Below are 13,671 nucleotides of genomic sequence, written 5' to 3' on the forward strand. Positions count from 1 at the left end.
AAAAGAAACTGTTTTCTGAATACATGTAACTTGTCTCTAAAAGTACTGGACATTATATCATTTATATCAGTAGTCAGGGCAAATTTAGGGTGATTCTGCTTTCTATCTGCACATCTGAAATACCGAACGTTCCTTTCTCCACTACATTCTAGGTCTGTTAATGGCAACTGAACAGAATTGGTTGGCGATGTGTCCTTTGGCATCTCTAAGCCAATAAATGGTGGGTGCCAGGGAGGGTATTGAATATGGGAGAGATCAGTCTAGACCAGGGGTTGTCAACTGGGGGTATGCATACTCCCAGCTGTACTTGTGAAGACCCTAGGGGGTATGTGCGGGTAGGCAGGGACGGAGTGCTGCCACCCACTACCCTGTGCCATTGCCTTCCAGGAGTAGGGCGGGGCGTTGGGGAGAGGGCAGTGGCACCCCTTTGTGGGCTGCACAGGTGCCGGCCGGCCATGGAGGGTGGAAAGCTAGCATGTGGTGACTGCCACTGTTGCCACCCCACACTGCTGCCGCTCCGTGTCTGGCCACGTTCCACCACCCCCCGGTTCCATGTCTGGCTGTGCGCACCCCCCTCCCTCCCTCCCCTCCGTGTCCGGCCGCCAGGGGTTCACTTATTTAAAAAGGTTGAAAACCCCTGCTCTAGACTCCCTGTCCAGTTCAGTTCTCTTGCTGTATAGCATCCGCTCCTACCACTGTCAGAGACAGGACACTGGTCTAGATGGAACCATTAGTCTGACTCAGTATGGCACTCCTTAAGTTCTTATGTTCTTAAGGTCTTGTCCACTCTAAGCCAAAAATCTAAACTGCTGTAGTGATGCTTAATAATATGTCTGGCAAAAGCAAAGTCACTTTGTCATAGATCATTATTTTTTATTCTTTGATTTGTGCAGCCATGCTTGTAACTGGTTGACTCACCTTTTTATGTGGATTCTTTATGCTTCTATTTAATGATACCACTAAGTAAGAATTATAAGCTGTTGCTTTTTGATCAAAATACATTTTTGCCAAAGATTTTGCATTTAACTGTCAGCCCTACAGTTAAAATTAGTTTGATTAGGTGGTCTGGTCTCCGTGGAATCTGAGCACCTTTTGTTTCTCTAGCACTTGCTTAGCAGTCTTTTTACATATGCTGTTGAGACATGGAATATTGTATTTAATTTTCTGCCAAGTAGACCCTACAGATTCTTTTTGAGTTGTTTAAGTTTGATTTTTTTAAAAATCAGCTGCGATTTGATGGTACATTTAAAAAACGAAAACTTGTTTTTGGTTTTGTAACATTTAACATTTGTTTCATATTTTATTTACTCTATTGTATAGTTGGTCCAATAGAAGATATCACAAGATATCAACATTTCCTCAACCATTACATCTGTAACTGTGTTCTAACCCTACTACAACACAGATTGATTTGTAAATTCTTAGAAAAATCATTCACCATTCAGAGAGAGATGCTACATGCTTGGGAAACTTGTACTGTCTTTTTCAGAAAGCAAAATGGAACTTATTCCTAACTATCAAGTTGCAACCAGTGTCTTTATTGTAAGATGAGGAATTTTAAATTCTATGCCCATCAGGCCTGGAATTGCCAATGTAGCCTAGCTTTGGATCATTGTATTGCCACGAACATTTTTTTTTTAATGAATGCCATACAATATTCTTAATAACCAGAAATAATGTAAAATCTTAGTGAACACCTCCCAAATTCTTACTGAGTTATGGAATAAAATTGGGAGCTGGTTAAATCAATTGCCATTTTGCCATTATTTTAGTGAGACGAAGACATGACTATATTCTTGTTAGACCTAAAAAAAATTCAAATTCACTGCATTTAAGTTATTATCCATTTGGTTTTGTGTAAATAATTTTGTGTGTGATATTGTAAGGTTAGGTGTTTACATAGAAGTTCTTAAGTTTGTTCATGTTGATAAGGTAGTATGACAGTTTTCCTGAATAAATAAGTCATGTTCTATCTTGGCTCAAAAAAATCCTGTCTTGCTATCACAGACGCAGCCCTGTAGCCCTGTTGAGCTGCAAATGGGAGCTGTGACAGTCAAATTGGAAATGGGTGTCAGTGTCTTATGCTGATAGATTTCTGAAATTGGATTGTATTTGTTTATACTCACTTATACTGACGGTATCTGAATAATGTATATGCACACTTCATTGAGTGTATACAAGATCGATTAACTTTGCTTTACAGACTGAATGACAAAATTGTGACCAAAACCAATTTCAGTTTTGTGATGTAGTGTTTGATCTGCTCTTTAATAAAAAAAGATATGCAAACAACATAATGTAGTAGTCAAACAAAGCAAGATATGCATTATGACACAGTATGCCACTTGTAAACTAAGTTATGTCATCCAACTCTTATTTGGATAGTGAAAGTCAACAGAACTTTAGCAGTTGATTATGTTACTGTTGTGGAACAGGACTAAAAATTGCACAGTGATAATGATAGACTACTTGAAATATTAGAACTTAATGAAACCATGTAGGTGGAGTATCGTGTTGTATCCTGTCCCTAGGAGGCCCAATAAAATTCAGTCTTGGAGAACAGTACTTTTCCAAAAAGAGATGTTGTTTGAGAGAGAGGTGTTTAAATGGAGGTAAAATTAACAACTCTGTCCACTATAGCAAGTTAGTTGTAAAATATAAGAATCCAATATAACTGCACCTTTGAAAAATACAGAGGTGTCAAGCGCTTGGATTTTTAGATACATTACACTGAGAACAACTGAATCAAAAGATTGGATAGTAGAATATATTTAGTAGTAAATGTATTTATGTACTGTATTTACTCACATGTCACACATGCATCCCAAAAATTAGCCCTCCCCATTTGGCTTTTGGGGGTGCATGCTTTAAGGCCATTTTATGTGCTGAAATGGAGGTACGGGGTACTAGTTTCGTTGCTAAAAGCTGCTGCCATTTTGTTGGTAGCTACAGGGTTAAAACTTTACCCCCAGGGAGAAGGTGTGATGCTGAAGAGGAGACTTCATTCCTGCTCCGTGGCATTCAGCCATGATTCTGGAAAAATCTCTCCTTTTTTTCATTTTTGACTTCCCCAGTCAAGTTGTATGAGAAAATATGGTAATTATATAGCTTGTAGAAATGCGTGTACTGGTGTTTTATAGTAAGGTTGAAGTGTTGCTGCAGTGGTGAGGCTCCAGCAAGAAGCAAGGATTTGTTGCTTGTTTGTTTCTTTTTTGTTGATGCTTTTAATTGTACAAACTGTATAGAAGCTTTTAGTTGCATAGGCCTGGGAAAGAATTAAGCACAGCCTAAGTCGGGGTTCTCAACCTCTGGCCTTCATCAGCGTAAGTGAGCACTCCTTCCACTCTTCCCCGCCTTTCCCTTCCAGTTTAATTGAGAGATGGAGGGGAAAGGAAGGTACGAGGGGCAGGGACACGCTCATCCATACTGACATGCTAGTGAAAACAGAGCTTTTGTGCAACTCCAGAGTGCAGGACCTGAACATTGCTGCTGTTCGCCTCCCCCTACCCTCCTCCTCTCCCCTCCCACAGCTGAGTTCAGTGGCAGGGAAAAGGGCCCAGGTATCAGTGCCAGACTTTGGAGCTCTGTGAAGACTCTGGTCTCGCTGACATGTCAACATGGGCTCTGGCTGGAGCTGCAGCTTTTGCGCAATTTTTAATTTGTTTAATAAAATATAAAATAATACTATGAATATTGAAGTTTCTCATTTGCATTTAATACACCTAAAATTACTAAAAACATGTTTTCCTTTCCAGTGTTACTTACAATATTTGATGTTAGGATATGCCAAAGTACAGAACTGTAATGCTTTTTCCCTGTGGCCCTTAGACCATTTCTGAATTTAAAACTTGGCCCCCTTCAGGGGTAGAGGGAAAGGTTAAGCATCACTGGCTTAAGCTACATAATAGATAAAACAATGCTTTTGTTTAACTCCATATGTAAATTAAAACAGTTGCGCAAACCAATCCATTATAACACAGTAGGATACAGCAGAGAGTTGAAATTTGACAACCCTGCATCAAAGACTATAGTTCGTACTGTTGTTCTCCCCAGGTTCAGATATTTTGGTCTTTCTGTTTTGAAACGTGTTACTGGCGAGGTTTAACGTTTCTGTTTCTGAGGAAAAAGACATGTGCTTTAGGTACTTGCCACCTTTATTACAAGGCGACTGCCCAGGTTAGTTCTTCCTAACCCTTGTCTAGGTTGTGGGCACTTGCCAACTGCTGAGCCACAGTTGTGTGCAATTGCTGCAGTATGCTGATTCCTCTGGGGCGGGTTTGTCCACCCTGTGCTCTCTCGCTCTGCGGTAATACAGTATTCACAACCTTCTGTGTGCTCTCCTTCATAATTACCAAGGGAACAGTTTGGTAGGCCTCCTAAGAAACAGTAATTGCATTGTTTTCTAACAGTTAATAGGATTTACTTTAAATGATGTAAAAATGAAGTTCCCCTTTCAGTTGTTCATACCAAGTGATAACAGCCAACTTGCCTTCTGAAGTGAAAAAGGAAGCAGGGCATGGTTTTTTGGTTTGTTTGTTTTTTTCCTCTCCATGTTGGGCATTGATATAATAGCCTTTGCCATGACATCAGTATGAAAACTTGCTCAATCAACCCACAATTGTTGAAAGAGCTGAATGTAAAATCCTGAAAGAACACAAGAGGAGTACCATCTTTGGCAGTGTCAAAAGAAAATGCTTGCTACATCAAACGTGGTTTGTATGTCTGGAACTTGGGAACCCTCCAAAGAGAGTGATATAAAGAGGAATCGTATCCCTAAATTCTACTGAAAAGGATATCGGTCTCTTTGAAATGTTCTGCAGTACATAAGAGGCCTCCTGAATGCACAAAGAAATGGTCTTCCAAATGCCACTTGGCATTCATGTGAGGGATAAAATACTGAAACCGAATGGGCCCGTTTCATTTACTCAAGTAAACCAACACAGGACAGAGATGAAGTAATGCTCTGTTTGCCTTCAGTGAGGGCAGATGCTTTATTCCTAAGTCCTAAGATAAGAAGTTTAAAAATAATCATAATTGAAAGAAAGGTAAAGTTGAATATTCCTACACATTATTAAAACTCAAAACAAGTAGTTCACCAGTATCTACATTCCTTGTACTTTTAGGCATTCCAAGCAGTCCATAAGACACAAACACATAAGATCGTTCCATTTTGTGAAGTATCTAAAATAGTAAATCATCAAAGTCTAAATTAAAGTAAATGACAAACAACAACAACAAATTTGCTCTAAATGTCCCAAAATGTTCTAAGTGCTCCACAAATAAAAAGTCAGACGTTTTCTCAGCCTGACGGTAGGTGTTTGTAGCTGAAAGCTTGCAAAGAAGGATTTTTTCCAACTACTGTATTTGAGTTGGTCTAATAAAAGATATCAGATTTACCCAAAGAACCTTGTCTGCCACAAATAAAAACACAATTTCTGCTCCCAAAACAGGTACACTTATAAGTGATGTGACAAGAAAGGGCCCTAAATGGAGAGGAATCAAATAGAAGATTATAACAGGATTCCTCAATTACAGAGTGTGGTGTGTTTTCTTATAATGAAGGAAAGTACAGCAATGCAGCTAAAAGTGAGAGCAAAGTCAGCAGTTCAGCTGGCACTGTTTAGTTTATTGGATTTCTTTTCCTGTGAGCTTACCAATGGTTGGAGTCCTCGCAGCAATGATATTCTCACTTTGACCTCAACCTGTGTATACCAAAAATTTGTTTGACTTAGGATCGAAAGTGGAAATCATAGCTCAGAGGAGCTGCCTACGTTAGCGCACAGTGAAGATTGTATAGAGCTGGAGAACAGTGTCAGTGAACATCTGGAAAAGATGGAGTCTGCTGCACAAATGACAAAGATCTGGTACAGAATCCCACGCCTACCTAACACAGTCTCCATGTTTTTGGAACCATTTTGTCATTCAAAAACAAATCTTGCCTTAAGTCTTAGCATATGGAAGACTTTCATTTAGAAAACTGTCACTAGGTAGCCTCTGGCTTTTATATTACCATGTGTGCCAGCCCACTATATACAGAGTGATTTAAAGCCAGAGGCATGGGAAAACAGGTCCGAGCCAGCATCCCCAACCCCAGTTCCCAGCTCCATGCCTTTTCAATTGTTGCATCCACTGCCCAGGCAGGCAGTATGCACAGCATTTAAAGCCGTGAGGACCAGAAGCACCTGCCCTGCCTCAGGTCCTGCCCCTAACAGCTTTTAAATCACATTTTAACAGGAGGTATTTTTCCTGTGGGAGAAACTTGATGAACATTTTCTTTCTATTGGGAGTGGCAGAAACATAACACCTGTACATGGCCAAAGAGTAACCGCCCTGGAAACACTGTGTCCAGGAAGAGGGGAATCCCAGAAGACTGTCTGAGTGAAGCAGCTGGGACATGTCACGTGTACCTCCCATTTTCCCAGTCACAGCTGACTTTTTTCCTACATGCTGCCTTCCAAAAACAAGGCGTACTTTTTATCTTGGGGCGTTTTGTATGCCAGAAAACCCAGCAATATAGAAATGAAGAGTTTGACTTCAACTGGAATTTCATTCCCCTTGAGTTTGTAGTTCCTTTTTCTCCAGAAATATCAAGTCTTTATCATCTGCCTCATTCAACCCACAAGCAGCAAGAATATATCTGCTTTTCACTGATAATTCTCGCTACTAATTTTCTGCAGAGATTGGTGTTGCAGAGGCTAGATTTAAAATCTTTTCACGTATTGAGAGGTTAGTATTTAAAAAAAAAAAAGAAAAGCTTTTTTACTGTACACATCTTGGAAAATGCTGTTTCGTAAAGCTTTGAAAGCTAGGCTCTGATTCTGCAGCCTTCTATGTGCTTAAATTTCCCTACATTAATTAGCTCCATAGAATCCAACAGCACCGCTTGTAGTGCATCCATTTTAGCACTTACGTGCACTTCGGGATTGATATTCCAGTCTAAGTTTGTTTTGATCACAGATATTTGCCATAAACTCTCATGAGGATTAACAGATGTAGTTGTTAGTAAGTATAAAAGACCTTAGGATTTTTCTGTCCCTGATTCTGGAAAAATTGCTAGTGCTTGTCTTTAATTAAGGGTTGAATATCTTATTAACAAACATGCTCTGTACCCAGTATGAAGATCTAATGAATGAAATGTTTCATACTGTTTATAAGGCCTCAGACCAGCATTCCGGTTTCCCTGCAAAAATCCTTGGGTAATGGGGAATACTACCTGGTGGTAAACATAACGCACAAAATAAGCCTGTGACTGACTTTGTGTATAAAACGGTTTGTCTAGAGAAGTAGAAAGGTGTCAAACTGCCTATCTAGCACTGGAGTTTCTGAAATTATAAGTACAAGCACAATTCAAATAAAAGGGGCACAACCAACTTGATATCCAGTTATTTTTAAAGTAATTTCACCCTTGTATACTTTTGTGTTTTGTAATTTACATTTTTCCATTTAAAAGAGGGGGAAAAAAGCTCCTGTTGCTGTGTGGAGAAATAAACAGGTGCAATTTAGAAAACTGGCTGTGATAGGAAATGTGTAACTATAAACTTAAATGCATGCATAGGATAAAAAACTGAGCTTCTTTCAGTGATGCATTTCAGTGATACATTTAACTTGCCTTAATAATAGTAAAAAAAAAAAAAAAAAAAAAGTCAGATTCTAGAGACTTAAATTGGTGTGTTTTGGGTATAATTTCATGCTTTGGTTTCTTGGAGGTTAACTGATTCTTCCCACAACCTGGTTAAAAGAGCAAATACTGATGTTTTCCAAACTCTAGTGGATCCAGAACAAAATTATCATGAACTGATGGTACTGTTACTATAACTGATGATTGGACATGGAATTCTTTACATAAATAATGTAGTATAAATGTGGTTTTCCTCATGCATGAGGGGGGAAAAAAGATTTCCTATGTTTTGAATACATTACTGTTTTTTGAATTTTCCATTTGATTTATTAAACCATTTTGTTCCCCCTCTAGATCAGAGATTCAAATCTGCCTGCACATTGTCTTGAAAATCCTCCATTCCCCACATTTTTTGCTGATGGAGAAGAGCAGCTACCAGAAGACTTGTATGATGAGGATGTTTTCCAGTTTACTGATACATCTGTCATGTATACCTAGTGCTGTTGACATTGTCAGGAGCATGCAGGAGTCATGTTTTTTTTCTGTGAATTTTGCTGTGCTGACCAATAGTAGGCAGGAATTACAATTTAGCCAAATGACCTGAATATTTCAAGGTGTTTTTGTCAGGCAGGAAGATCTGCCACCACCTGTCCAAGAACTGTATTAAAACAGAAGGTGGTCTTAAGTAGAAGAATCTGAGGGATGGATTGCAAAGCAGTGGTTGTACTTCTGACCTAACCTTTCACATTAAAAAAATTGCTTTTGCAACATTCCTTTGCAAGCTGCCAAGATTTAAATGTAACTCCATTGTTTTGAGATCATGTAGGTAACATGAACTGATTGAAGTTGAAACAATCCAATGGAGCTAAATTGTATTTTTCTCTTATGGGAAGTGTACTGACTAATTTTGATAAATAAAACATAAAATGTGTTAACTATCACATGCTTTCATTGGAAAGACGAATTTAAGACTTCACAAAGAATGACTGAAAAATTTGAATAGGATATGAGGGGGAAAAACAATCCGTCTTCTCAAGATGTTTTATCACAGTTAAGAATGATGTGGTTGTGGTGGTGTAGTCTTTATTCCTGTTTCATTGGCATCTCTCATGAAAACACTCTTTTTTAATACTGTGTGTTTAGAGCAACAACAATATGTAACAGTCACGGTTCACAGAGGTGAAACATCATCCCATTTAAAATATCTTACCTGTATCTGAACCTACCCATGAAATTCATTGACTGTATTTTGTATTTGTTGTATGATAGTCAAAAGGTTATATTATTTTACACAAATTAGACATGCACAGGAATTATACTGGACTGGGAGAGATGCTACTGGTAGTATTAAAGCACAGCTGACAGGGATGTGAACTGGTAATACACATACTGTTGAAAAGCCTTGTAGGCTGGCTTTATGTGAGCAAATGTATCTACAACTGCAAATTAGGGCTACCAAACAAGTCTCATCTTACTACACTTCCTTCCCCCATTGGCAAATGAAATCAGGTTAGTCAGTGTTTTTAGGCCAGTACCTAGGAAATACATTATGAACAAGTGAGCAGCAGTTCTTTTCATGATGGAATAATTTTTAAATCATTTATTCCAGTGCATCTTAACTCTCCAGGAGAAAGTGGTGATATATAGACACATCCATAGGCAATGGATATACTACTGGTAGATGCAACTTGACTCCTGTTGGTATTGTTTTCTGAGGGTAGATCCCTCAATAATTTTTATAAAACCGCACAAGTTTTTATAAAATTTAAAGTGTTATGTTTTATTGCTTTTGCATAGCATGTGAAAAAAAGCAATTTAATAAAAGAATCATCTTTTTTAAACAATAAATTATCAGAGTTTAGCCCAAGCTGTTGTACAGAACCACTTCCTTTGTTTTCAGTATTTTATTTTTAGTCTTAATATATGTTGCTAATTAGATCAATTATCACTTTGCACTGTTCTGTTGGGCAGAGGAACTCTATCTCTGTGGGGGTTCTTGCCTGAAAAGGGGTGGATTTGTGGGAACCTTGCCAAAAGCTGTCACGTAGAGAAGTGTTTTCTAAGATGCCATTGGGAAACAACAAACCCTTCCAAAGGTTTTTAACATTTATTTTTCTAACTCTGGGTAATCTTATCAATTTATGCAGTTCTGTGTTTGAATCTTGACAGGCCACCAGTCTTAGCCTTGCTTTTGGCAATGAGTTCCATAGACATATTGTGCATTGTTATCGTTGATGGTTATCTTGGTTTTGTATTATGAAAAGGCAAGTAGCATCTACCTTCTCCATTACATTATGTAGATTATTAGATGGTTGGCTTCAAATTCAATATAAAAAATACTGTGACTTTTTTTTTAATTCTTCGTAAGCTATAAGATGTATAACACATACTCCAAAATACAGGATCATGGTTATTATCATATTTGACAGAAAGCCTGTTTAGACATTACAGAATTAAGTGAATCTTAATAGGAGGCCAGATCTTATATTAAAGATTAGGTCTGAAAAAAACATATGAAGCATTAAGAGACCTAAGATGCAGGTGCCCTGAAGTAGTAATCAATTTGAAAACTTCCTTCTGCTCCCCCAACCTCTGCCCAATTTTCACGTACAGTGGAGTCGCATCATACGCGCATTTAACATAAGTGAATTCAACTATACACACTCGGCACAAAAAAAAAGAGAGAAAAATAACAATTTAAATAGTGTGGGCGATTCCCCCCGCCATTCCACTCAGTGAATTCCCACCTCTCATAGTGTGAGCATCTCACCACGCTGAGTGTGATTCTAGTGTTTAAAGATGCATCATTTTTGTACAACATGGCCCCTAAACGCAAGCCAACTACTTCAGCTAGTGCTCAACCAAAGAAACAGCGATCTGTTCCAATGCTGGCGGAAAAACTGGCCGTGTTGCACTTGTTGAGAGACGGTATGTCAGTCTCCAATGTGGCGTGTAAATATGGCCACAACGAATCTAGCATCCATGCCATCAAGATTCAAGAGCTGGAAATTCGTCAAGCCATGGCATCAAGTGCTCCAATAACTGCTAAAGTGTAATTTTGACTATACGCGATTTTTGCCTTATGCGCTGACTTTAGGACCTAACCCCCGCGTAAGATGTGACTCCACTGTATATACAATGGAAAAAATGATCCACTAGAAACTAACTCTGGGTCTATGCAAAATAACACTGCAGCTGATCGTTGCATGCACATTTTAACAGTGTTGCATTCCTTCAAATACAGGGGTACAATACAGGTTGTCTGTTGACCTACTCTCATCTTACACTGGTGTGCTGGAATGATAGGAAGATGTTTCTCTATGTCCATTGTGCCCAAGCTTTTGGCCCTGCAAGCCAGTTGAGCAGCACAAGGCTGGTCTGCCCACTAGGATCAGGCCCTGGGCTATGTCCACTTCTGCCCAACAAGATCAGAGCCTGCACCCCTTTTGCCCACTGGGATTGGGCCTTGGGGCCTCATGCTGACGTTATCTGGCCCCATGTGCCACAATTAGGCTCCACGCTTCCCTCAGCCAGTCTCACATGGTGGAATCAGGCCCCGGAGGCTACACTGCCTCTGCCTGGCCCCCACATGCCAGGATTGGACCCTGCACTGTCTTTACGTAGCCCCCTGTGCTGGGATTTGACTTCAAGGCCCTGTGCTGCCCCCCCCCCCATCCTGTGTGTTGGGATTGGGCTTCATATCACCTTGCATGCCCAATCTAGCATGCAGGGCCACAGCTCATGGGGAGTCCCATAGACCAGATGATACAGTACTGGGTTTTGGATCTGGTACTCATGCTCTAGAGAGAATGCTTTATATTGGAATATTACTTTGGGGTTGCTAAAACTGGCTTAATCCATTTTCTTGGTTTCCACTGTTCAGCTCTGGATAAGTACATTCTCCTAGCAAATTTATACCACAATATTTGATGGACCTGCAGGGCAAATACTTATTTATTAATTGCAAAAATATTAGGTTGTAAACTCCTTAGGGAGGTGAAGTCTCTGATTTGTCGAATTGGAGAGTACCTAATACTTGATGATGCTTCCCAAGATGATTAAAAATTTAGTGGAAAAATTGCCTACATAGTCATGCACTGTATACCAAGGCCCTCACTCTTCCGTGGCTCCAGAATTTGTTACAGAATTCAGCATTTGCTGCAGAATTGTGCTCCAGAACCAAAGGCTTAATCTATGAGTGTTTCCCCAGTTTACTAGATTTGTTTTAAGCTGATTGACTAAACCAGATCAAACACTTTTCTGGATCCACTTAAATCAGTTTTCAGGTTCATTGAACTTTAGGGAAAGCAAGATAAGTGTAAGGCATGATCCCTTAAGTAAATCACATCCTGGCAGCCATGCACAAACTAGCAGGCCATGCATTTGAATGTGTGATTTGTCCAGGGGTAAATTTGCCCCGATGGGCAAATTTACACATCATTTTCACATTCATCCAGGGGTCGCAAGTTTTTTATTGACTTTTTACAGGTTACTCTATTCAAATGTCCATGGCCTAAATTCTTACAATTAACAATGAGTTATATTTTCAAATGGTTTCGTCCTAAATTGTTAGGTTTTTAAACGCTAAAGAAATTTAAATCCCCCTTTAAATCTCAGCCAAGGTGCTGTGGCACCCAGGGCTACCTTCAGATTTTTGCAGGAGTGTTGCGGGGTGCTATGCAATATAAATACTTTTAGGTGCATAAACATGATTCATAAAATAAACCCAAAGATTTCAAATGGGAATTGATAGTATTACAAAATATTCTGTCCTGATATAGTTTTTCTGAATTCTTTGCAACATAATTGCTCTATTATATTTTTGTAGTAAAAAATGAGTGAAAATTAAGAGCTGGCATTTTCTGAGTGCTGCCTTGAGTCTAAAAAGATTAAGAACTACTGCCCTAAAGGATGTCCTCCGTGCCTTTGAAAGTGTAAATCTTCTTCAATTGCAACACAAAAAGAGGTGGTTGCTAGGGCTGTGTGAAGCTTCAGTAGCTGATTCAATTCGGAGGAGAGTCGGTGGCCGAATCTCTGAATCCAGATTGAATCCGGAGACTCATTAAAAGGTCTGAATCAAATCGGAAGCTTCCAAATCTATTTGGAGAGATTCGGCACTGATTTGGAGACTTGGCCATAGACTACAAGCAGCAGTCCTCGACGACGCTGGACACAGCTGCCTCAAGCTGGTAAGTCTGTTGTGGAGGGGGGAGGGAAAGGGTGTGGGAGGGGGGCAGATCAATGCCCAGCCGGCGGCGCAGGACTCGGGGAATGGGTGCTCCTGCCACTGCATGTCACTGTTCCGGGAGCTGCTCTTCTGGTGGCTCCTCTGGCAGCTCATGCTGCCGGTCCAGGAGGGCGTGGGAGTGGGAGTGTGGCCCCGGATCTGCACAGAGTGGGCTGGGCCAGGTTGCACTCCGCCCACTATGCAGAGCACAGTGGAGCAGGGGCTATGGGGGGGGGACTGCAGCCACTCTAAAATTCCGCATAGCCCTGCCGCTGGCTCCGCACCAGTCTGGGTCCACACTCCCGCCCCCACGCCCTGCCGCTGCTTGCCCAGCCAGGGTGGGGTGGGATGCAATGAACCTGCGGCTTGTCAGGGAGGCTGGAGCAGCTTCCGCCGCTGCGTGCTGCTTGTCTGAGGCAGTGTAGCGGTGCTGTCCCACACCTCCCCGCCCCGACTGGGTGAGCGGTGGGAAAGCATAGCCCACACTCCCAGCACCTTCTGCCACTCATCTGGAGCGCAGCCCAGCCCAGCCCCCTCCCCCCACAGATCTGGGGGACCATGCCTGCTCCCAAGCCCTCGTGGACCAGCAGTGAGCCACCGGAAGAGCAGCTCCCAGACCAGTGGTACACGGCAGCGCACAATGGCAGGAGCCCCCCTCCCTGAGTCATATGCCCCCCCCACCCTGGCTGGGCAGCTTGTCTCAGCCCCAATCCCTCCCTCTCTGTGGGGGCATTGATCTGCACCCTTCACCCCCTATGCTCCTTTCCTCCCTCCACCCACCACAACAGACTTACCAGCTGGAGGCAGCTGTGTCCAACCTTGTCAA

The 13,671-nt window shown here is 41.0% G+C and overlaps 1 protein-coding gene across 1 annotated transcript in view; it reads left to right on the forward strand.

Annotated features, from left to right (window-relative positions):
- Positions 1-9,485, forward strand: part of MRPL3 (mitochondrial ribosomal protein L3) — a 49,078-nt gene extending 39,593 nt beyond the window's left edge. Inside the window, exon 10 of the mRNA XM_019483554.1 lies at positions 7,973-9,485. Within this exon, the coding sequence (XP_019339099.1) occupies positions 7,973-8,116 (144 nt within the window). The 3' untranslated portion in view covers positions 8,117-9,485. The remainder of the gene's footprint in view (positions 1-7,972) is intronic.
- The last annotated feature ends 4,186 nt before the right edge of the window (positions 9,486-13,671 follow it).

Source organism: Alligator mississippiensis, chromosome 5 (assembly GCF_030867095.1).
Source record: "Alligator mississippiensis isolate rAllMis1 chromosome 5, rAllMis1, whole genome shotgun sequence".
NCBI classification, from domain to species: domain Eukaryota; kingdom Metazoa; phylum Chordata; order Crocodylia; family Alligatoridae; genus Alligator; species Alligator mississippiensis.